Source organism: Physeter macrocephalus, chromosome 2 (assembly GCF_002837175.3).
Source record: "Physeter macrocephalus isolate SW-GA chromosome 2, ASM283717v5, whole genome shotgun sequence".
NCBI lineage: Eukaryota > Metazoa > Chordata > Mammalia > Artiodactyla > Physeteridae > Physeter > Physeter macrocephalus.
In genome coordinates this window covers 75239691-75265319 of record NC_041215.1, presented here as the reverse complement: position 1 = coordinate 75265319, position 25629 = coordinate 75239691, and the positions used below count along the sequence as shown (strand labels likewise).

The 25629-nt window shown below is 37.1% G+C and overlaps 2 protein-coding genes across 5 annotated transcripts in view; both read right to left on the bottom strand.

Annotated features, from left to right (window-relative positions):
- Positions 1-157: 157 nt before the first annotated feature.
- On the bottom strand, positions 158-15051 carry KLHL41 (kelch like family member 41). The gene is made up of 6 exons (XM_007122275.4): positions 13854-15051; positions 10345-10502; positions 10117-10224; positions 6986-7171; positions 4822-4968; positions 158-501 (listed from the first exon to the last, which is right to left on the bottom strand). The coding sequence occupies exons 1-6, from the start codon at positions 14961-14963 to the stop codon at positions 390-392; spliced, it is 1821 nt and encodes a 606-aa protein (XP_007122337.1). The 5' UTR covers positions 14964-15051; the 3' UTR covers positions 158-389.
- Positions 15052-18113: 3062 nt separating this feature from the next.
- BBS5 (Bardet-Biedl syndrome 5) overlaps positions 18114-25629 on the bottom strand; it is an 18977-nt gene continuing 11461 nt past the window's right edge. For 3 of the 4 annotated variants that reach the window (XM_007122276.3, XM_007122277.3, XM_007122278.4), the window contains exons 8-12: positions 25068-25130; positions 23465-23599; positions 19677-19760; positions 18685-18708; positions 18114-18532 (exon numbers count right to left, since the gene is read on the bottom strand). In XM_007122276.3, coding sequence (XP_007122338.2) covers positions 18431-18532; positions 18685-18708; positions 19677-19760; positions 23465-23599; positions 25068-25130 — 408 coding nt within the window. In that variant the 3' untranslated portion in view covers positions 18114-18430. The remainder of the gene's footprint in view (positions 18533-18684; positions 18709-19676; positions 19761-23464; positions 23600-25067; positions 25131-25629) is intronic. The other variant, XM_028478830.2, reaches the window with a different exon arrangement.

Genomic DNA, 25629 nt, shown 5'->3' with positions numbered 1-25629 from the left:
ACATTTTTAGAAAATCAGATGTACATATTTCATTCTCCAATTTCATTTGTAATAGAAAACAAGTGTAAAGGTACCTCAACAATGCAAATGAAAGGATTAGTAAACTCAGATTTAGGAAGCTTCTTTACAATTGATTGAGACAGATTAACAAAAGGAATAATCTGTTCAATTTAAGATTTAATTTCTTAGAAAATGGTTTTAAGCTCTAATGATTACATTGAAGATTCAATAACTTTAAGGTTTTGATTCCCATTGCTAATCTCTTGGACAATAACATAGTGAATAATTTCTACATGAATCTCTGTATAGCCTTTTTAAAAACAATAAATTAAAGCCCTATTAGCCAAACAGACCACCTCCCTATCTATTATGGTTTTTCACCTTCTTGTTTATAGCTTAGACAGTTTGAAGAGATTTAACCGTGTTGCTAGGCAACTAGCTCCTGAAGCATAACGTATTTCTTTCAACATTCCAGCCCATTCTTTTTTATCATCTTCATACCTGATGGAGAAAAAGAAAGCAATCAGTAAGTTGTTTTTAAGTAGATAGTTCTATAGATTTCCCTGTGTTGAATATACAAATATTGTTCTCTGAGAAAACCCTACTGGCTCTTACCCAGAGGAGGATGCATCTGACTTGTAGACTAACACTTGAATTCCTCCAAAAATACGCATTCTCTGAGCATATGCCCATATTGCTGGCATGGTATTTAATCTGGATGCTTAGGCAGTTAAGCCTTCTCTGGGAATCAGAGACCGTCCAGAGATGACGGGTAACAGACAGGCAATTAATCTTTCACCTTTGGACTGCGAAAGATGGCTGGTCCCCATGAGTCAAGGTCAGCAAAGAGTAAGAACTGGGAAGAGCAGGGACTGTTAGTCACTTTGATTATGATTTCAGCTGTTCCCATACACTAGTGCTCAGTACGGTACATGACACTAGTGGTCACTCTGTAAGAAGCCATTCTCTTTCCCCTTTATTGTCCTGTGTGAGCACTACTCTTGCACTTGACATTAGGTAAGAACTGGTCGTCCCCTCTGAATATTCAGGGTTATAAAGATACAGACAACTTGGGTTCCTTTGAGACCTGTGTGCTTTTCCTCTGCCTGATGCCTGGAATGCCATCTCTGCATGAGAAACTCCTAAACACTGCCTTCTTTGTGAAGCCTTTCTCAGCTTCCTCAGTTTGTTTTCATTTCTCACAGTGTCCTTTGTATGGTATCCATTATAACAATTATCCTTCTATTTAAATTTTTTCCCCTATATTTATGTCCTCAGCAAGCTCAAAGGTACATATATCTTATGCACATTACTATCTTCCCTCCTCCAGAAGCTATCAATACTTGGCATATAGGAAATACTCCCAAATCATTCTACAAGGAGTGAATGAGATTTAAAATAATTTTAAAATTAGCTGATGCCTATCTGACTTAATTTCATCAGTGGTCCAAATTTAACAGCTGTACAGCTGTACTGTGCACTGAGTGATTTTTATGTAGGGAAAAGTAGACAAAAATATTTTACCACTAATAAGGAAAAGAACCTTGATTATCTATATAAAATTTGGAGCAACAAGTTAAAAGATAAAGAACAGTTTTAAATGATCTAATGAAAAAGTGACCACATTTAAGCAATAGGAGGTTGAGGTTAAATGAGGCCTAAAAGCATTTGCTTCCTGGCAAGTTATATTTTTTACTTTCAGCTTGGTCAATCCTACATAATGGAATGACTTCAAGAAAAAATATGAGAATGGAAATTATTTTTTACATATTACAGTAAGAGGGTCTATAGATTTAGAATGTAGTACACTGTTATTTTCATCTCTGTATGTGTGAATAGAGATTCACTAGGAAGTTGAGGGCAAGTGGGTAGCCACTTCTCTGTAGGTCAGTGGCTTTCAACATATCGCATATCAAAGTCACCTGGAGGGCTTGTTAGAACACAGTTTGCTGGTCCCTACCCCCAGAGGTTCAGTAGGTCTACAGGGTGAGGACTAAAGATTTGCACATCTACCAAGTACTCAGGTGGTGCTGATGCTGCCTTGGGAACCACCGCAGATCATTGGTTCTCAAATTTGACTCGCAAATTGGAACTACCTGGAGACGTTAAAAATGTTGATGCCTGGGTCCCACCCCTAGAGATTGACTTTATTGGTATGGACTATGGCCTGGGCGTGAGGATTTTTTAAAGTTCCCAAAGTGATTCTAATATGCAGCAAGGTTTGAGAATTATTGCCCCAGATTTTATTACCTAAATGGAAAATACCAGTATCTAAATTTAAAATTTTACAGCCAAGCAGATAATTTTGAATGCCCCCTCCTCTTGCCTTTCCCAAATCCAGTGGTTCCCAAGTTTGTCTGCACATTAGAATCATCTGGGGATCTTTTGAAAGTTCCAAAGCCCAGACCAAATCCCAGGTCAATTAAGTCACAATCAATGGAGGGGAACAGAGGCAGCATCAGTGCTTTTTGAAGTTCCCGAGGTGATTCCAATGAGCAAGCAGTTTTGAGAAGCACTGCCTTAATCGCAAAAATAAACCATAATCAGAATCCCTCCTGCTAAAATTACCAGGAGATGCTGTACTTTCCTTTGCTGCCTGCAGTATTCTGTTGAAGCAACTTGGCTTTTGATCACCATTAGGATCCAGAGTGGCTCATGTGGGGTTCAGCTGATAGCACCATTCCTTAACATCAGTGTTTCTCAAGGCTTGCTGCATATTAGAATCACCTGGAAGGTTTTAAGAACTAGTGATGCCCAGGCCCTGCCTGCAGAAACTGATTTAATTGGTCTGCATGAAGGCCCAGGCACTGGTATATTTTAAAAGCAGCCAGGGGACTTCCCTGGTGGTCCAGTGGTTAAGACACCACACTCCCAATGCAGGGGGCGTGGATTCAATCCCTGGTCAGGGAACTAAGATTCCACATGCCGTGCAGTGCAGCCAAAAAAAAGGTAAAAGCAGCCAGGGTTAAGAATCACTGCCTATTCACTCTTGGTACCTATCCCCATTTTCCAAAAACCCTAACCTTCCCATCCCTCCATTATTTCATATTTTTTTCTGCTGCTTTCCAGTCTTTTCCCATCTCATCCTCTTGCTAGGTCTAACCTCTTTCCCTGGAAATTTCCAGTTTCTTTATCTTCTCCCCTCTCTTTTGGAGGGAGAAAGGTAATAGTTAACTTCCTTTATGTTTTTAATAAATTTATTTATTTTATGTATTTATTTTTGGCTGCATTGGGTCTTCGTTGCTGTGCGCAGGCTTTCTCTAGTTGTGGCGGGCAGGGGCTACTCTTCGCTGTGGTGCACGTGCTTCTCATTGCGGTGGCTTCTCTTGTTGCGGAGCACAGGCTCTAGGTGCATGGGCTTCAGTAGTTGTGGCGCATGGGTTTAGTTGCCCCATGGCATGTGGGATTTTCCCGGACCAGGGATCGAACCCGTGTCCCCTGCATTGGCAGGCGGATTCTTATCCACTGCGCCACTAGGGAAGTGCCAGTTAACTTCCTTTTATAGCCACTTTTTCTTGCCCTCTACACAGCTAGTTACTGTTACAACAACATAAGGAAATGATGTCTGATGCACAAAATAATTGTTTGGTTAAGCTGCCAGCCTTTCAGCCTTCCAGTTTACCAGCTGGGAATAAGGCATGTACTGGTTCAGGTATAGAACAAATGTTACCTACTTTTCACTCTCAGGCTCAGTGTTATGCCTTCACTGATCACTCTTCCAAAGCTGTACTTACAAACTTAAATGTGCAAGCAAATCACCCACTAATCTTGTTAAAATTAAGATTCTGATTGAGTAGGTCTGGGTTGGGGCTTGGGATTCCGCATTTCTAAGAAGCTCTCAGGAGATGCCAACACAGCTGGTCCACAGACCATACTTCGAGTACCAAGGTTCTGGACAATCTGGTGACAGGCCAGGTAAGGGCATCCAGACTTGGGAGTGGGGCTGGCCTTTAAACTGACAGGTAAAGCATAAGTCTGGCAGTTTCTGGATGAGTATACAGCATGAACTCATGCTCACCTCAGGCAACTGAGGTCTACCTCCTGTAAACTTAGATCAGCAAGCATGGTGCCTGGGCTGAAGACAGCACATGTGGTGACCTGATAGTGACCAGACGTCTGCACACTGTATGCCCTGCCCCAGCTATGTTACTATGTGACTTTCCACACACACACACACACACACACACACACACACACACACACATCCCTTTTCAAATACATTCATTTTAAGCTTAACTGTAAAATAGTTCAATTGAGTAACAACTGCAAGTGTTATACTTGGGAGACCTACCCAGCACCTATCTTGGAGGTCAAGTGGATTGCTACTTTTCACTTTTTAAAAAAGCTTTTATAACTGAATCCTCAGAAAATTGGAAATATATTTAAATTAGATTCAAAATAGAGTTAATGAATCATGGAAAACTCAAGAGGTTAAGTGTTTATTCCAGACTCTGTTTTCTTAGGAAATAAAGTACTCTCTGGGAGAAAGGTAAGTGGTTTGGAAGCCTCTGCTCTACTGGATGCCTACAGCATTCATTACACTTTTAAAGCTGGAAGGGAGCTTAAAGGATCAGTTGTCCAACTCTCAATTACTGATTAAGAAATAGGCCCCGATAAGTTCTTTCCCAAGCTCACAGCTAACTAGAAGCAGTACTTGATTAAGTAAATGGCAATGTGTAAAAGTTCAACAGGTTCAAAGAGTGTTTAGTTTACTATCAAGAAGTAGCATACATTTTGGGAAAGTCTGGCTTCCTATTCAAAATTGTTTTATCTTATTTGATTTAATATTTGGTTCAGAAAATTGGAGGGAAGAAAACTTACTTCCATATGTCATTGACTTCAGTGGGTGCAAATTCTTTAGACTCCAGCTGAATCATGGCAAAACCACCAATGGCATACAGGGATCCAGCCAGGCTGACCAAACTGATGGAACTTCTTTCTTGGGGAAATTCAGTCATTACTTCCCACCTAGGAATTATTGAAGATACAGTTAATGTAAAACTTTAAAAAATGCCAAATGTATTTACCGAACAATTATAGGAAATTATAATTAAAAACTTCAAGTAGCATAAACATCCAAAATTAGAAGATTAAATATGCTACTGGAAAATATCTAAATATTCCTTTATTTGAAAGATGTAACCAAATTAGATTTTAAAGCCCTCAGTATGTCAATCCAAGAATACTTCATTAGTTAGCACCTTTCAGCAGTGGTTATCAAACTGTATGCCATAAATAGTGGAGCTTTGAGGGACTTCCCTGGCGGTCCAGTGGTTAAGACTCTGTGCTTCCCCTGCAGGGGGCACGGGTTCAATCCCTGGTTGGAGAACTAAGATCCCACATGCTGTGCAGCGTGGCCAAAAAAAAAAAAGTGGAGTTTTTGGGTGAAGTTCTAGGGCTCCTAGGCCCTACTGTGTTGGATTTCATTTGAATGCTAATACAAATTTTTAAAAACTCTGATCTCCATAGTGTCTCAAGGAATCTCCAAACCCTTTTTAATAAAGCATGGGATAAGAATAGTTTACAAACTAGGGTTGGAAATTTTCTTTTTAATAGTTTATACTTCATCCTTTTAAGTAAAGGATTTAAGGGAACTTTTAATGTTAATAGCTATATGAAATAGGACCACTAAAGATAAAATCAATCAAATTAACTGGAAGTATCAAGAGTCTAGAATGAGTTAGTCATTTTGGTAGCTCTCTTCCATTACTCTGGCATAAAGGTGGACCTTATAGTTTTTCTCTAAACATATTATCTGTTTCTCTAATTATAAAATATATGTACATTGTACAAAATCTGGAGAAACAGAAAGGTATAGAAGAAAACAAATATCACCCATGATCATGTCCTTCAGACATAATCATAAGCAATATTTTGCTATAATTTTGTCATTAAAAAATGCATATAAATTTAAACATCCATCTATGCATATGAACAAAACTAAGAACATAGAGTATTTGCAGTTTTGTGTGCTGCTTCTTTAACTTATAACATGAGTTTTTACCCATATTATATAGTCTTCAAAAAACATGATTTTTAACGATCATAAAAATATAATTCCATAAAACGTCCTTGTAATTTTCAGATTAACTAAAGTCTGTTTTGTAATCAGGCATACATGGTTCCTTAAAAAAGTAATAATAGTGCTGTAATTTTTTCTTCATTGCTAAACGAGGAGCATAAAAACTATATACTCATCTAGATGTGTGAGCTCAAAAACTTGAAAAGGACTAATTCTATATAAAGAATATCTGTCAAATATCTTTTACATTAACTTTAAGCCAATATAAGCTTAAAAGTGAAAAAAAAAGAAAATTATAAAGAACACAAAAGAATCAATCATCTGAAGCATTACAAATATCACAAACTAAGTGGAGGTCTTTTTGTCCTTAAAGAAACTACATATTTCAAATCAAATAACCTTATAGAGAGATATATATCCATTTATGTATATATAATTATTCAGAAGTATGACCTTTGCATGACTAAATTCACCAAGTTAATAACAAGTAAGAATAGATTGATCACTCTAACATTTACTTGAGGGTCATGTATTCCAAATTACAAACACACAAAATGCATCAAAATGTTAGTCATTTCACACCCATAGCACCAAAAGAAACACAGATGAAGATACTTCCTCTTCAATCCTTGCCTCCCTGCCCTCCTCTCCCCATGTCCTAATTGGAAAGCTTAATATTTTTTGTGTGTGTGGGGGTCGCGGGCCTCTCACTGCTGCGGCCTCTCCCGTTGCGGAGCACAGGCTCCGGACGCGCAGGCTCAGCGGCCATGGCTCACGGGCCCAGCCGCTCCGCGGCACGTGGGATCTTCCCGGACCGGGGCACGAGCCTGTGTCCCCTGCATCGGCAGGCGGGCTCTCAGCCACTGCGCCACCCGGGAAGCCCTGGAAAGCTTAATTTTTATCCAAAGTTAGAAATTAAAACGTATAGTGATTCATATTCTGTAGTAAGAGATGGCAGCTTACTTATTGGTGGTGAGGTCAAAAGCTTCAACTGAAGCTGAAAGACCATCTTCAGTGACGCCTCCAGCAATCACAATTTTGCCTTTATGGACTGCCACTCCAAACATGGAACGAGGGGTTTTCATTGGAGCCAGATCTTTCCAGTCTCCTCTTTTGGGGTTGTAGGTAAACACCCTGTTTGTACACTTTCTGTAAACATAAAACACAACAAAATGGTGCTTTTAGAAGCTTTCTTTTTTGAAAGAAGCAACTTCACTAATCACTTACCTTTGCTTCTCGTTTGAAATATGTAGTATAGTGAGGATCAGGAAAATTCTTAATCTGAACATATGTCACCAAGCAAAGGACAATTCCAAATATGAGAACTAAAGCTATTTTAAATCTTAATTATACTACTGGAAGGTAGGGTCCTTTACTTTCGGCAGTTGCCTAGAGGCCCAGGCAGAGTACATGTTAATCCTATCTGCTACTAAATTCAATACACAATAGAGTTAACAAAAATTTATAAACCTTTTATTGTGCCTCAGTAACAAAAACGTTTATTCATTTCATTATCTGAATATCCTAAGAATGAATCAGTTAACTTAAGAAATAACTAGGTGTGAATGTACCTATTTTAAATGTAACTGTAATATGATGGCTCATTTGATTTTAGTCTACCACTAATATGCCAATGCATTTTAAGAAATCTGGGACTAAAGATTAGACAACTAGTCATCTGAGCTGATGAGTAATGAAAACAATTTTATATGCTAAATGGTACCAGAAAAACCTGGACTTACCTGAATTATCCTTCTTAGTATGTTGTTATGATTCCATAATTTACTGATGGGAGTTCGAATTCCAAATAATTGATTAACTGGATATATTTGGTAAAGCCAAAAAGCAACCGAACAAAACCTCAACTTTTTGTGAGGACAATTTTTTTCTTTAGTTTTATAAAAGACCAGATATCTGGAGTAGAAGCATTTCTTCTAATATATGACTATAAGTATTATCTTAAAACTCCTCCATAAGAACACAATCCAAAATCATGTTCTTCAAATGCAGTGGCGATAACTAGTATAATTCAGTGCTTATTTTAGGTAATGACTCTTTTCAAAGTTCTTGACTTTGGCATTTGTCAAGCAATGTTCTGGGGGTTTTTTTTTGTTTTTTTTTTTTAAAGGGAACTTTATTTATTTATTTATTTTTGGCTGCGTTGGGCCTTTGTTGCTGCGTGGGCTTTCTTTAGTTGCAGCGAGCAGGAGTTACTCTTCGTTGCGGTGCACGGGCTTCTCACTGTGGTGGCATCTCTTGTTGTGGAGCATGGGCTCCAGGCATGCAGGCTTCAGTATTTGTGGCACGTGGGCTCAGTAGTTGTGGCGCATGGGCCTAGTTGCTCTGCAGCATGTGGGATCTTCCTGGACCAGGGCTCGAACCTGTGTCCCCTGCATTGGCAAGTGGACTCTTAACCACTGCACCACCAGGGAAGCCCGCAATGTTGTTTTGGTTAATCATATTCTCAAGATTGATGTATTCTTACTGACAAGACCTGCATGCTTCTTACTGACACATCAATTTCCCAGTTACTAATACTACTTGAAGGAAACAATTTAAATCATTTGGCGGAGTCACTATGTTTCCAGTCATAACACTGCTTAATACAGATTTTCCATTCTATTACTCAGGAAAAATGTTCTAAACAAGATTTTGCTCTGAGTGTGTTTGTAATATGGCCTTCCTTTAAATGTTTGTTTGATGGGAATATCTGGCATTAAGGAGGATATCAAAATTTCAGAATATATTATCTTTGAATATGGACAGACTGTATAAAAACCCTTTACTTTTAAAAATCATATTTTCTGTAATATGTCATTTTAATTGAGTAATAGCCATTAACTATTAACTGCACAATATACAGTTCTTTAATTCTAGCACATTTCGATATTTTACTCTCCTTTCCTGCTTTGCCCTTAAATTCTTAATTCTGACTCCCTTTCCAGGATTGGGCATCTCTTGAACAAACTGGGTAAATGATACAAGCCAAATTAGGCAGAGTTTTCAGGGGCAGGAAATTTGTTCTCACTATTGAAGCTAAAAATCTTCATTTTACCTGACAGGCTACTGGCTTAACTGACTGACTTCTGGAGCACTCTAAACTCACTTCTCTCTTGGGCGTATAAGATCTCTTTCCTAATTACCTATCCCTTGAGAAGTACCTAGAAAGCAAGTTATATGAAACTTCATCCACTTTTTCTCATAAGAGACTGGGTGCTACTGGGTATATCAGGTATATCTATTCTGTTTGATCAGTGCCTGTTTGTGACCAGTTGTTAAATATTTTGAATATCACCCGTCCAGGAGTAAATAAGTGAAACATTGCTGAGGAAAGAACTGCCCTCTTTTCAGTCCCCAGTCACCAGTTTCAAACTCAACTATCTAAATTCTCTCTGATGAATGTAAAGTACAAATCCATGATTTTTTTTTTTTTCTGTGGTACGCGGGCCTCTTACTGCTGCGGCCTCTCCCGTTGCGGAGCACAGGCTCCGGACGCGCAGGCTCAGCGGCCATGGCTCACGGGCCCAGCCGCTCCGCGGCATGCGGGATCCTCCTGGACCCGGGCACGAACCCGCGTCCCCTGCATCGGCAGGCAGACTCTCAACCACTGCGCCATCAGGGAAGCCTCCCAAATCCATGATTTTTAAGCACTTTTGTTTTAATAGTTATATTTAAAATATTACATTAAAGAGATACACTTAATTTTTATCTACTTACGGCTAAATGAATAAAAAGCCCACTGGTTTTAATGTAGTAAAATATAATTATAAATTAGCCAAATAAAAGGCTTGATTATGTTCCTAAATGCTGCTTTTCCACTGTAAGAATGCTTATGATGGAGATATTATGTTTGTTCTTAGCAATATGCTGGGCATACAAATTGACTTTAGCAACTTTAAAATTGTATACAGTTTTCCTTCATCAATCATTTTAAATATCCTCCAGTAACTTTTCAAAATTTTATTTTGAAATTTTACTTTCAAAATGTTATGGGTGAGAACCAAGTTCTATTTCAGCATGTAGATTCAGGAAGGAACCCTTGTAATAAAAAAATCACTTGGATATAAACCATAAGGAGATGTCAGGGTACTTACTTGTCATCTGTCTTTCCTCCAAGACAATATATCATCCCCTTATGTGAAATCACACTATGGCCATAGACTTTGATAGGAAGTTTTTTAACTTCATTCCATTTGGCCGCCCTAAAATCAGAAGATAGAATTTATATGCTTTCAGTGAATTTCAGGTTCTAAAATTATGACTTTGATATAGGCACTCATATACCTGAATGCTTAGGAAATGAGAATGTCATGCCAACTTACACAGGATCATAGCACAATACTGAATCCAGCGAAGCCTCTGTTTGAAGGTCTTTGCCTGCAACTACATAGATTTTGTCATCTACTTCTCCCAGACCGAAGAGACACCTGGCTGAAGGCAGAGGTGGAAGTCCAACCCACTCAGATGCTACATTATCAAGCTGAAAGAAAGAATATATGAGGAATTGTGGAGCTTGTTACAGGTGTACCAAAAAATATGCTATACTTTGTTGTTTAGAATTCATTGAGATAGTCAAAGGTCTCACAAGTAAAACTAAAACCCAGAAAGGATCATATTTTACCTTTGAATTACCGAGAAAAATGAGAAAAGCTACTTGGCCTACCAAAATAGCTAAAAGTACTCAAACCTGCAGAACTTGAAGAAAGGAAAGAGAAAATAAAATAGTCACCAGAGATTAGTTAAGAACTGTGAGATTTCATGTCAAATTTTCTTCCCATGTTGCCTTGTTCAGGTTTGAACAAGGAATCATAATACTTTTAGGACACTGGGGAAAAAGAGGGTCACGGTACGTGAGTGACCCCCGCATGCTATATTTAACATGCTCCCAAGCTGGTGCCCGGGACAGCTGGACCTGTCACTCAGTTCACAGACAGCTGGGGTGCTAGGCATTATCTTTTTTCTTTCCTTCAACACTTTTAGGTTCTCCATGCTTCACTGTATTACTTCAGATATAGGCAGGTGTTATAGCCTATAACTTCCTAGCCTTTTTTGGGGAGTCATTTAAAATACCCTTCTCTCTCTCTCTCGTTTATATTAGGAAGTAACTTTGCTTGTTTTTGCTACTGCCAATTCTGCAAGTCTAAGACAGCGTTCCAAGAGCCCATGCTCTGGGATAGGTGATTCTGATATGGCTAGCATCAGCTTTAGCACTTACTATTGGTAATTTTAAGATTTTCCACTTTGCATTTTAGGACACCAAAGCACAAGAAAACTGCTTTCTGAGGGTGTGCATTCACAGATTTGTTGTCCTCTCTAGTGCTACTTCTATGCAGTGGAAGAAAAAGGAATAAAATCCAGAATAATTGGATACCAAGGATAGATGCAGATATTAAAGTCTGTGGTATAAGGAGGGGTCCCTATGGAAGCCTATCTCTATCTGGTCTAGTAACCTTGGTTAAAGAAAAGTACTAATTAAAACTAGCTGAGATGAGTGGTTTGATCCCCACACATACACTGTTAGTTTGCAGTCACAAATTTCAACATCCAGATTGTGATCACTAATGTTTTCATTTTTTGAAAATAAATTATTTATCAGGAAAGTGGTATGTAGTATGGTAGCAGTAATAATGAGCATTCATGGAGTTTTTACTGTGTGATAGGCTTCATACTAAATGCTTGACACAGGTAATCTCATCTAGTCCTCCAGGATAGGGACTTTTATTTTCTCCATTTTACAGATGAGGAAACTGAGGTACAGAAAGGTTAAATAATTTGCACAAATTCATAGAGCTTTTAAGTGATACTTGATGCAAGCTATACAAATTCATAGTTTGTCTTTTTAAATGGGAACAGCAGCCATCATAATCCCAAACCGGAGGGTTTACTGCCCACACTACACAATACTGTCTACATTCCCATACTACCCCGGATAGGGCACTTCCTACAGCAGATGAGACAGTAGACTGCCTGCCAGGCTTTTTTACAGATGAGCTGTCAAGCTATTTAACCTCTCTGGCTTCAGTTTTCTCACCCTTAAAATTAGAGTTTGGACCTAGATTACTTTAAGATGTGGTGTTCAAAGATTTGATGAAACTATTAAGTCTATGGAAAAAACAGGCTCTTACCTAGGTAAAAAAATTCTCATAATCTAATTCTAGTATACAATCAAAGGTCATATGAATCCTAACTTAATACATTTTAAACAGAGGTGACCAAGCAGAAAATACAAAGCCTGAGATTCTCATACATATATTTTCTTGTGAGTCATAACCCTCTTTTACAGTCAGGTGTTTTTATCCTGGCATCTTGTCCCACTATTTGTGCCTTTTAGAAGGAGCCAAGGCATGGGAAATGACAGGGAGTCGACCCTTTCAACTTTGTATAACATTTTGTAGCTAAAAGGAACAACATCAAACAGGTTTCAGAAATGAGAGGCTGGGTCAATAAAAGCAAGGGCAGTAACAGGATGGAAGAGAATAAAGATAAGGCTATTAAGTATTCTTTGGGTCTATGATTTCCAGGTATCTGTCTGTCTGTATTTTGATGTCATTTTTACTTCCTAGATAAAATTATTGCCTTTTCAATTGAATTTACCCTTCCTGAAATTTATCTGAATTTAAAATTAGGGCTTAGGAAATTTTCTGGCCCACATTCAAATACTTATGATTACAGCTTCTATTTTATTTTTATATTTCATAGTTAACATTCTTTAATGGAACTTGGAAAATTAGGAACCGTGATTAACATGTATTATTACATTTTTCAAGATTAGAAAAAACTGGTTAAAGAGTGTGCTTTATAAATGCACCGTACGTCACACACTTTGAAAGCACTCAGTGACTGTGGTATGACATTCTATACATGCTTATCTTTGGCCTTTCCAACTCAAGTGCCCATAAACCCCAGGCCATAAGTAGCCATGACCTAAACAAACTCTTTTGAACTATCTGTAAGCTACAAAGTACTGGTATTGACATTATTAAAGATGAAGGTTAAGCCACTGATTCCTTCATAAACTGGTAAATATAATGTGTTGATAGTATGAAACGAACTCCTTTCAAACAAACTACAAAGAGTGTTAGTTTAGGAGGATGTGTTTTCTTGGAAACTTCTATGGTTTCATAATACAGATTAAGTTGCCAATATGTCTAAGTACAACTCTGATCCAAATAAATTTGATCATTTATCATAAATAAATATTTCTAAATACAATTAATCCAAATTAGTGACACTTGTGTAGACAGTGTTTCCTAGAAGGTAATCCAAAGCGTGTAAAATATGTATACAAGTTCTTTTCATTTTCAGCAAAATTATATTTTAGGCACTAACCATAAATAAGAGATGAAATGCTACCTCCAGGAACTTCAAGTCAGTTCAAGGAAACTTGGAAGAAGGTAGAAAATCTGATCAATTATAACATTTTGTAATGTGTAAAGTACTTTGATTTTGGGAAATACAGTAACCTGTTTTTCAGAAAGAGGACACAAGATTAAATATCGTTTTTACTAAAATACTGGACTTTAAAGGATTACAGTCACAATCAACTATAAACATGACATTTTGGGTAAAAGTGCATAAAGAAAATTGTGAGCCATCACGTATACGTTAATTAGAACCTCATTCTTTACCAAAACGTTTATTAAATATTAACAAGCAGCTAACTGATTCAAATATTTGTCAGCCCTCTAAGTAATGAAAATTCAAGGGACTGGAGTAGCACATCAAGTAGAATAAATACAAGCAGCCTGAATAATTCACAAGTCAGCTAACTAGATGGTGACTAACAGCCTTTCCTTTATGTCTCTACATATATGAAAATATCCTTTCTTACCTGGAAGAAGTACGACTGTAGAGGTTGATCTTTATTTTCTTCATCCACATAGAGGCCTCCTACCACGTACACCTGATTTTGCTGGGTAACGATGCTGGAATGATTTCTGGGGATCTGCTCAGCCAGTGCAGTAAGGTAGCATTCATTTTCCGTGGGATCATAAGCCACTGCAGCTGTGTCATTAACCAAGAGGATGAGGTCTTTGACAAACATTCCATGCCTGGGAATATCGTTCAGGTAACCAGGAAGTAAATCTTCATCACCAACATCACCATTCACCTCACTAGCCCCAGCCTTCTCTGTGTTTTTGCTAGGTTCTGGGAGTTTGCCTGCAAAGGCATCTTTGAGAACTTTGATTTTTTTCTGGAGTTCTGGGTTGCTTTTAATTATATCATCTTTCTCAACATGATCTTTAAAATATTTTTCTGTCATAAGGCGAAAACGGATACAGTCAAACACTTCACTAAGGTTTTTAACCCTGTTTTCTTTGTCTGTTCGCACCCATTTCATCACTGCTTCAAATACCGCTTCTTCCTTTTCTACATTTAGGCTGTCATTGGAAATAACTGAGATCAGCTCCTGTGGAGACAGTTGTATGAAGTCCTCTTCCTTACAAATCTGTACAAAGCGATCAGACACAAATTCACGGGCAGAGATGGCGAGTCTCGGGCAGTCAAGAAGAAGTCCTAATCTTAGGATAGCTAGACAGTTACCAGGAGCAAGTCTTTTCTGAAGATAAGAAACGCAGACAGTGAACACGGAGGGGATCTGAAAGCGGCTGGCCAATGCAAAAATATCTTGCACATTTCCGTCGTTGAGATCAATACTGGCAGAGTACAGGTACTTAATGATTAAATCCAGTACAGCAGGATCCACATTATCTAGTACTACCTCCTTTTTTTTTGCCTCATCAATTTCAGATAAAAAATACTCACGGAAGTAAGGACTACAAGCTGACAAAATCAGTCTGTGGCAAGGAAGACTTTTGTCACCTGCTTTTAGTGTGCAATCGATGAATTTTTTCTCATCCAGGAGATCTTTTAGACCATCCTGAAGAAGGGTGGATTGGTAAAGCCGCAGTTCCTCTGCAAGTTCCCGCTGGGAATCCATTTTGTGAGTAACCTGGGTAAGGAGGGGGACACTAAGGCCTTAGCTCCTCACAGCACACAGGTCTAGCAGTAAAAAGGCAGATCAGTGTGCTTTGCCCAGCTTGAAGCCTTTGCAATTTAATCCCACCAGCTAAATATAGATACCAACTCTAACAAGGGAATTTAGGAGAGCTAGTTTGGAAAGAAGAGTTCTTGCAGCTGTTACAGATTGAAAGGAACAACTGGAACTTTTAATCACTAAGGAAACAGCTAAGAAACAAGAGATTTAAATGAAGTGGAAAGCTTTATAATACATAAAGCATTAGAAGATGATATGCTAATAAAGGTTACCGCAAGAAAATGTTTATAAAACTAACAGAAAACTGAATCATAAAAATGAGTCAGTCTGCTAAAAATGGTCTAGTGGCAAGCTACTTGGCTATCTGAATTAATGATGCAAAGTTCAAGAATATGAGCTGAGTTCATTTGGATACTCATAAGCAAGATCCCCTTTCCAGTAACTGCTACAAATTTTTATTTTCTACTTAAAACAGTGGGATATATAATCTTCTTTTAGAAGTAGGAAACAAAGACTTCTACTTAGGTACTATAATTATAGATTTTTGGGGGAAAAAAAACCTTTAATAATATCCCCCCATCATGATTGAAAATAAATGCAGAGAAACTGCTATTTTCTAAGACATTCCAAATTATCGGTATTTTTAAGTGGAAAAACTATAATTAGTATTGAATTAAATTATGAAATTATTTAATTTGTTCACACCCTGCCTTGCTCTACAAAGGATTTGATGTGGCAAATAGTAAGACAAGAAAAAAAAAAGTTAAAAGTTGGCCCTAGGGAAAGAAAAAATCTACATACATACAGTATGATCACTAAAGATATTCTGTGGTTTTGTGTTGATCTTTCATGAAATAAAAATTAAAAAAATAGAACAGATGTATTGTAACCCCATGAGAACAATGTAATCAATAGAACATAGCAAAATCAGGACGAAGTGCTACATCCCTGGTATAATTTGAAAAACAGGCTTTATACACACACAAAAAAAGTATATGACTAGAATCATAATTTAAGTTGTTGATTATAATAGAACACACCATATTAATTATGGGATGCAGAAAGCGTGACTTGAAAAAAAATTGATCCTCTGTTTACATACAAATAGCATCATATACTTCTTCACGAAATATTTTATTACAAAATTATATTCTCATGTTTTTAAAAACTCAGTGGGGCTGTAAAAATACTGTAATTTCAAAGGTTGGTATTCTTAAACATGCTCAGAAGAACATAAGCTCCATAAAGACAGGGATTTGGGGGAGGTTTGTTTTGCTCAACGCTATAGCCACAGGGCCTCACGGGTGCTCCATAAATATTTGTTGAGTGAATCAATGAATGCCCCCAGATCAGGGAATTATGTATTTTTAAACTTCAAGGTTTCCATCCATCAGTAAAAGTTTTTTCCCTTATTTTACATCACGGTGAAGTCAATGGTACTGTCAGCTGCTAAAACAACAGCTGAGAGAAGAGCTCATTGACTCTTTCCATTTATAGAGGCCACTAAAGGTTTTAACACACTAGAAAAAACCAACAGCTGCTCCCTTGTTTAAACAATAAATGACTCATTTCTCTTTACACGTAACACCTAACATCTGAAAAGATTAATGAGTCAGATGCAAACACAGTGTTTTGACGTTTTGAGATTATTCCTTACTAATTGGCAATTTTATAGTGTTTTGCTTGAAAAACTATTGAAACAATATTCCTAGCTGCATTTTTTTGACCTGTACACATTTTTCAACAACATTTTCCCCCTAATATAGGTTATTATAACCCCATCCCTTAAAAATGTAAAAATCCTTTCCTATTTAAATGAAGAAACCAATTTATAGCTTTTGTTCATTGATCTTTATTAAACTCAGGTTAGCCCTTGATTGTACTATGTGTCTACGGTTGTACATACAGTTGCATCTTATTTTATTGTAGGCATTTTTTTTTTTTTTTTTTTTTTTGCAGGCCTCTCGCTGTTGTGGCCTCTCCCGTTGCAGAGCACAGGCTCCGGACGCGCAGGCTCAGCGGCCATGGCTCACCGGCCCAGCCGCTCCGCGGCATGCCGGATCTTCCCGGACCGGGGCAGGAACCCGTGTCCCCTGCATCGGCAGGCGGACTCGCAACCACTGCGCCACCAGGGAAGCCCCACATCTTATTTTAAATGGTTTTACACACTCACTTTTTTCACTCTAGAAAAAGAGGGCTAATTTTAATGTTTTGACAAAAGTTCTTTACAAAGTTTCTTTATACTGAAGCAGTGGCAAGAAACACTTATGCAAGAGAGGTCACCAAATCTTACCTGACCAAGAAATCAGAAAATAATATCATATTTTTGAAAACTTCAAAGAAGTTTCAATGAATGCAAACAAAGAGCAAGTCAACAAATAAACTATTTACAAACTATTTCCTTACAAAATAAATGTATTTTTGCCAAAACGATATTGAAATTATTTCCAAAATAGTGCCCAAAACTTTACATAGGGGTTGATATCCTCTAGTTAGCTAAAATTTTTAGTTTTTACATAAATGGTTACCTAAAAATGACAAGCTTAAGGTTTATAATTTATATGAGAGTTGGCTTACCTTTGGAGCTATGTGATAAATATATTTAAACCAGATTTTTATAATTAAAAAAGCAGCATTTTGATTACTCCATAAGAATAGTCTTATGCTTTTTCTTTAATTTTTATTTTTTAAATAATTCTATTTATTTTTTATTTTTAATTAATTTATTATTTTTTAAAATTTTTGGCTGTGTTGGGTCTTCGTTGCTGCATGCAGGCTTTCTCTAGTTGCGGCGAGTGGGGGCTACTCTTCATTGCAGTGCACGGGCTTCTCATAGCAGTGGCTTCATTGTTGCGGAGCATGGGCTCTAGGCACGCGGGCAGTAGTTGTGGCTTGAGGGCTCAGTAGTTGTGGCTCACGGTCTCTGGAGCGCAGGCTCAATAGTTGTGGCACAAGGACTTAGCTGCTCTGCAGCACATGGGATCTTCCTGGACCAGGGCTCGAACCCATGTCCCCTGCATTGGCAGGCGGATTCTCAACCACTGCGCCACCAGGGAAGCCCATCTTACGCTTTTAGATAACACTTTCAAAACATTTAATGGTGCTGCATAAATTCTTTATTAAACTCAACATGATACATTCTTTTAATAGCCACAGACTAATAATTTACAAGTATTAGTTATAAAATAAACATATTTACAACAAACCAGATACATTTTGATTACAATTTCAAATATAATCTTTAGAAGACTGGCAATAAAATCTTCGACAAATGAGTTTTTCCTTAATCATTAAAAAACTCTCTGAAAAGCTTTTTCTGTAAATGTAAAAACTATGCCATGCCTTATAGCAGGCGACTAGTATCTTTAATCTTGAAATATCTTTAAATAGAAACCCAGCTCAACTCAAGATCAACTCATTACTTCCCAAAGTCCCTGTAGGGTGAATCCATCCTTCAATTTCTCTATCGCAAGCCCCAGTTCTTCTGAAAACACAGGTTCACGATCTTGTTGCTTTTTGGGAGATAAGAGGATGAGATGGGAATAGAGAAGGTGGGCAAGGAAGAGGAAAAAAAACCAAAAAATAGGTTTCACATAAGTCTGTGAATACTAAATACTGGAATATAGAAAATTTTTTTCATATCCTATAGGTAAAATATCCTTACCTTATTGCCATCAGCAAAATAAGCCTATAAGACAAGGAAAATTATATTTCACATACTTGATATATAATAGGTTAATAGGCCAAGGAACAGGTAATTAATTTACAGAACAATTCTGTAACTAACTGTATTTTATGTTCTGTTACTGTGTGTCTAATGGTTTTCTCACCTATCTTTACAATGCTGGTAGCAGAATTCACTTCTTCTGTCAATCATTATTTATGTCTTCAAGAGTTATGCTTTAAGCGCTAAAAATGTGCTTTGTAATTGGTGTATAATTAGCATTGTTAACTTGAAAGGAGATAAAAAGAATGACTAAGCAGCTATAAAATTTCACCCCTACTTTTGGTTTAAAGAAGATGCTGGCAAAACAAAACAAAGCAATCAGGGCTTCAATGTGTCAGCAAATGCATACACTGAGGCAGTAGTAGTTTATTATTAACTATCTTATACTTATTTCACACTTTGCTTAAAAACTTTCATTCCCAGAGAGATAGTCTAGTCAGATTCATAGACCACAGTACATAGAAAGTATTATTATTATTTTGGCTATTAATTAAATAATACAAATTTGGAAACAAGAAAGTTTACTGTTCAAATAGAAATCCATTTTAAGATAATATACCTATAAATTGAAAAGGAGGGAGGTCCATCTCATAAAGGTTACTTATGGAAAGTATAGACTTTAAGTTAATTAAATTAACTATATTTAATATATTCTGTTATCTTAAAGTGTGAAAAAACTTTTCACATATCTGAAATCCTCTGAATAAGTACGTTCTCAAACTATTTCCCAGTTTGGTAATTTAAAAGTATTTTCACACACACACAAAAAATCCCTAACCTGAAAAAAAAACTACTCTCCAACTCATGTTTAAGACATTCTAAAAAGTCTCAAGTTCTATGCTATTTTACATACTTAAACCGGTATTTAAACATGACTCAGATTTAAAAAAATCACAAGAAATTTAGTAGCTCTTCTCTGTGATGCTCACCACAAAAGCATCTGTGTGATCATCAGAGTCTATTTCTACATCATCTTGAATTTGTTCAACTGTCAGAGCTTCAAGGGACTGTGGCTGAAAATCAGTAGATGTTAAAAAAAGAAAAAGAAAGAGAAGAAGAAAATCAGTTAAATCAGATGTTAAAATGTATCAAAGAGACAATATTAATCAAATAAATAATTTTAGTAAAATGTGCTGTGAGAATTGTAAATACCTGTAAAAGGATATCACAGTTACCAACCACTCAAGTCTTACAAAAATCACTGCATAATTTATATTCTATTAAAACTAACATGAATAATAAAATGAGTCAGTTAAACCCAAGCTTTTAAATCTGAAGTCAATACCATCAAAAGATTTAAAATGACAAATTTACACAAACTTAATATGATACTTAATATGATATGAAATATCAAGAAAAAAACTCTCATTGGATTTTATCTGATTTTCTGATAGTTAAATACTATCTGATAGTTTAAGTTTAAAAAAAACTAACTTTTGTATAATAGCAAGTTTTAAATTTTCCTCAAAATAGTCATTAAATAGAATTTGTGAAAAAAGAAATTTGTGAAAAAGAAGAACTAAGATTTGTATGGAATATTCTAAAGGTAAAGCAGAATAAATATAGTGCTGGTATCTATTAATTCATTTTTCAAATATTTGAGTATCTTTAGTGTATGAGGTACCATGCTGGTACTACCAAAGGTTTAATCTAGTGGGAATGGAGTGAAGGACAAAACACAATTATAAATAACTAAATATCAGGTTAAACTATATGAAATTGCCATTTTAGTAAAAAATGGTCAAATATTAATAATATCATATAGTTCAACCTACAAAAAATAGCTGTAACAAATGCAATATCTATTATAATAGAAGAGTTTGGAGACAGCACAACTTCTGGCTTGTGCATGCCAGAAACTTTCATGAAGAAAAAGCTGGCACGTGATCTAGGGCTTTTAGGATGAGGATGATTTTCATAGGTGGGATTAGGGGAAAGGGCATTCCTGACAGAGGGGATCGGTATCAGCAAAGGTGAGAAACCACAGGATATGGCCGAAGAAGATGAATAATCCAATATGGTCAAAATATGAGAGTCCCACAAGACAGAGGAGCTACACAGAATATTGTACTGAACAATGCCAAGGAGTATCACTCACACTGGAGTCTATGTGAACAATGTTCTCTGGGCAGTGCACAGCCTACAGAACCAGACACTGTGGCTGTGCAGATAAGGTAGGAAAGGTAGACTGAAGTTTACTGAAAATTTTTAATACCAGCTCAGAGAATGTGGACTACTTATAGGTAATTGGTGGGGTAAAGTTGATGGTAGAAGTGTACTGCTGACAAGAGGTGATCTGATCCCCTAGTCCGAGGACAGCTGGTGTTTCAACCATGTTCAGAGCTGTGTGACTGCGTACAAGTAAATTAACCTATCTAAGCCTCGGTCTCCTTAACTGTGAGATAGGGCTAATAATAATGATGATGATACACTTTATAGTGTTTTTAGGAGGATTAAACGAGATGAGGCATATAAAGTTCTTAGAGCAGTGAACAGCAAAGAGTAGGCATTCAACATAGCCATTCAACAACTATGAATATTCACTAAAAGCCTATTATGTGCTAGTTTTGATTGCTAGAGATATAATGATTAAAGAAAATAGACAAAAATCCCTGACTTCATGGAGATTATTTATAGTGAAGGAGACTGATTAGTGTTACCAAAAATAAAGCAAGCAAGCAAGTGAGCAAACAAACAAGCAGAATAAGGGATAAAAAAGTGACGGGGGTTGGTATTTTAGATGGATAGTCCAAAGACCTCCCTGAAGAAGTGGCTTTGGAGTAAGGACTTATATGTGATGACAAAGCAAGCTACTATGGCTGGTTATTATTATGTACTGAGGGCCAAAGAAGGGGAAAAGAAGAGAAATGAAAGGTAGAGACAGAATGGGTAGGAGAACTAACATATTATCTCCAATGTGCCAGCCACTTTACAGGCATGATCAATAACTTTGTAAGAGAGATTACCTTCATTTTATAATGTGAAAACTGAAGCTCAAATTTGCCTAGGATCACAAATAAATGTGAAATTGGGATTGAAGTCAGGTTTGTCAGGTTCCAAGGACCATGCTCGTTCTACAACATTATTCTACAAGCAAAGGAAACTGCAGTTTGAATGGAAAGAAAGGGATAGGAACAGGGGAGAGACTGGTACAACTGACTGAATGTGTAAAGTAAGATAATGGGAAAAATAAAAAAGGAAAACCCCAGAGTTTTGAGCACATCTGACTTTGACAATGTTAAAAATAAATAAGTAGTGAATAAATAAGTAGATAAATCAGTAAGATACTGCTTTTGAGAAAAATGACAAGATTTTAGGTATGCCAAGTTTGAGATACTCAACCATGTCCTAGTGTATCTTACTGACTTGGAAAATTATTAATTAAATTACTAAGATAAACTTTTAAATGAGAAATTCAATTCATGTTATTTGGAATGCTCATCTATGCGAAAATATTCAAGAAATATTTGGAACCCTGGTAAGCTTAGAGAGTATGCCAAGATCAGAAAGATTTGGGAGTCATCTACAGAAGTATAACTTGAAGAAACTGGAGGAGGAGGTGATATTATTGAGGAATATACAGAGAAGGTAGAGTGAAAGGGAGAATGCTGAAAGAAGTGCAGGTTGGGAAGAAAGCAGAAAATGATGGTTAAGGAGATGAAATACTTAGAGTGTATGTACAATATGGTGTCAACAATACAGAGACAAGTTTCAGCTGGAAGGGGAAAGGGATATATATGGAATTTGACAGGGAGACAAACAAATTAAGTATATGGAGCACAACGAGGTTGAAGTCAGAGGGTATGAATTTGTACTTAGCTGTCCAGTCCTATTTCTTGATCTTCCTGGTCACCTGCTGTAGTCCAAGAGCAGGAAGAGAGACAGATAATATATGTGATATGTGATATGGCTCAACATGCTGAGTATCGGCAGGGACACTGATGAAAAAGTGGGTGGCAGGGACACCAGCAATAGAGCGTACGGTGAGGGCCCCAGCACAAGAACAGACAGCAAGGTAACGTGTGACAGAGCGCCTCTGGCAAGGGTACCACTGTCAGAGCAGACGGCGAGGAGTCTCTAATGGAGTGGCTGGTGAGGACAACAGTGAAACACCAGATGACAAGGGGCCCAACTTCAGAGGCTGAAGAGTAAAGCCAAAAGACAGCTGATGTACCTGGAGAGTGGGATTGGTGCAGAAACCAGAAGTTGTGAGGAAGGCAAAGAGCAGACATGTGAGCATGATATTCAAAATTTTTCACAACTGACATGGAAGAGGATCTAATGAATAGGAACAGACACAGGCCATATTAATGGAGCAGCCTCCTGGAGTTGCTATATTGTGGGTCATTGGGGGAAGAGAATGGTGTCTGTGAGGCCTATAAGGTTTAACCAAATGCTAATGGCTGGCTGAAGTAAAATAAAAATAAAGCTGTCAGAGTGGGAGATTCAAGTCTCTACATCAGAAGAGCCTTGCATATGGGGACATCTTGGATAGGCTGCTACCTAGACGGCCAGGAATGAATGGTGAAGCAGCCAGGGAGAAAACAGGTGGTAGGCACAAATTAGCATTGGCCATACTCACTGAGCAGAGCCTGTATATTCATCATTTTAAACATAGTTTAAAATTAAATTGTACACAGTGTGTGTATATCTGAATTTTATAGATTGTGTAAAGGCAATTGAGCAAACTCTGTATATCACACACTGAGCAAATTACCTTTTCTTCCATCTCATAATCCACTCCAAATATAGGACTGGCAGAATAGACTTTGTGAAGTGAATTAATTTCCTTAACTGATTCTTGTAGTTTTTCCACAGGATCTATTTTAAAGCCAAGGACATACCCTCCGCTCTATAAGAGAAAATAATGAAAAAATGAAAAGCCTAAGGAACAGTATTTACAGTATATGATAAACTACAGCTCTAACTGTCCTTATTTCAGAGCACAATATGTAGGGTGATTTTTTAAAATTAAATTTTTTATTATGAAAACTTCCAGCATATACAAAAATAGAAGACTACAATAAATGTCCATGTAGCCATCATCCAGCTTCAACAAGTAACAACATATGGCCAACTCTGTTCCATATGTAACCTCCCCATCCCCTAAATCTCCTCCCCTCACCCACTCAGGATTATTTTGAAATATATCCAGATATCACATAATTTCATCTGTAAGTATCAAAGCTAATATTTCGGGCTTCCCTGGTGGCGCAGTGGTTGCGCGTCCGCCTGCCAATGCAGGGGAACCGGGTTCGCGCCCCGGTATGGGAGGATCCCACATGCCGCGGAGCGGCTGGGCCCGTGAGCCATGGCCGCTGAGCCTGCACGTCCGGAGCCTGTGCTCCGCAACGGGAGAGGCCACAACAGAGGAAGGTCCGCATACCACACACACACACAAAAAAGCTAATATTTCAAGATTAAAAAAAATACGCCATAGATTGTGAAGGCCAACGGAACTGAGTTTTTCCTGAGCTAGACCTTGAAAAGGAATAGACTATATATTAAAATTAAAAAGGGAATGGCATACCTGAGGCTATCTCCTTGAAGAATTAGGAAAGAAACTTGCCCATGACAGTTTGTTGGAGAAGAAGTGTTAAAAAATTCAGTACCCATATGGTGATGGTTGAGAGCATACACTTTTGTGTTCAAATCCTGGTTTTACAACACTACATATGATGTATGGTTTACATCATACAACTAGCTGTATGATGCTGGGGAAAGGAGTGAGTAGACATTCGTATTTAAATTTAGAAGAGAAAAATGTCTTTTTAAAAAAAATTTATAAAAACAAATAAATGCAAAAACCAGGCATAAAGGGGCATAGCAGTTTATAATTAGATACAGTATAATCTGAGTTTGATGGTATAAAATCTCAAATAGGGTGTGTTTATCTGTATAGACCTGTGTTGCTCAAAGACAGTCTTGTGAATCAGTCAGACCTGGAATCAAAACCTAGCCCTATCACTTACTGTTATTAGACCATGGGCAAGGTTTCTAACTTCTCCAAGTCTCAGTTTCCTTGAATATAAAATGGGGAAAAAATAGTAACTGTATCATAGGGTTGTGTAAAGACTGAAATAATGTCATGACTGTAATCATAATTAATATGTCTGCCCAAAAGAGAAATATAAGCAGGATTCTTCCCATGGGGACAATTACTATATGACTTCAAACTCAAACTCTTCATATAATCTCATGTTACAGCTAATACTCTTCTTGGATATAAACTGGTTACTATAAAAATAAAACTAAAAATATAGACTGTCACATAGTTTTTTAAATCTATTAAAGATTAATGAAAATATAAAGTATCTTACCTGCTGAGAGCTTTCTATGACAAGAGCTAAACCAAATTTTGAATCTCTAATCTTTATTGACCGCTAGATATAAAATGAAAAAGAAAAAAAATGCTTGTTTTTATTATCTGATAGTAGTGACATTTTAACACGTTTTTCAACTTTTACACAGTAACTACTTTTCATAGTCCGAAGAACAGAACTCTTCCTCTTTCCTTTTTCCTTACACTCCTATAGAGATCAAGTAAATGAAAATTTTCATACTGGAAATAGGTGGCAAATCTGTAAGGCAACACAAAGATGACATCTCTGAAATATGTACAAAATTCTGACTTAAATGTCCCCTGCTTCAGGGAGTCCACAACTTTTCTGAATATTTTAAACCAAAGGCCAGCAATCCTTTAGTTATGGAGAGCCAGTGTCTTTTGTGGCTCCTAAGGCTGGGTTAGTTTTTAAAAGTCCCATGTGCCTATATATAATGGAATATTACTCAGCCGTAAAAAGAAACAAAATTGAGTTATTTTTAATGAGGTGGCTGGACCTAGAATCTGTCATACAGAGTGAAGTAAGTCAGAAAGAGAAA

Excerpts from the sequence above, each read along its gene's own strand:
- KLHL41 (XM_007122275.4), bottom strand. The coding sequence starts at position 14,963 with ATGGATTCCCAGCGGGAACTTGCAGAGGAACTGCGGCTTTACCAATCC. Across the intron at positions 10,503-13,853 it reads TACAGTCGTACTTCTTCCAG|CTTGATAATGTAGCATCTGA; the intron begins GTAAGAAAGGAT and ends TCTTTCTTTCAG. Across the intron at positions 7,172-10,116 it reads GGAGGAAAGACAGATGACAA|AAAGTGTACAAACAGGGTGT; the intron begins GTAAGTACCCTG and ends TTATGTTTACAG.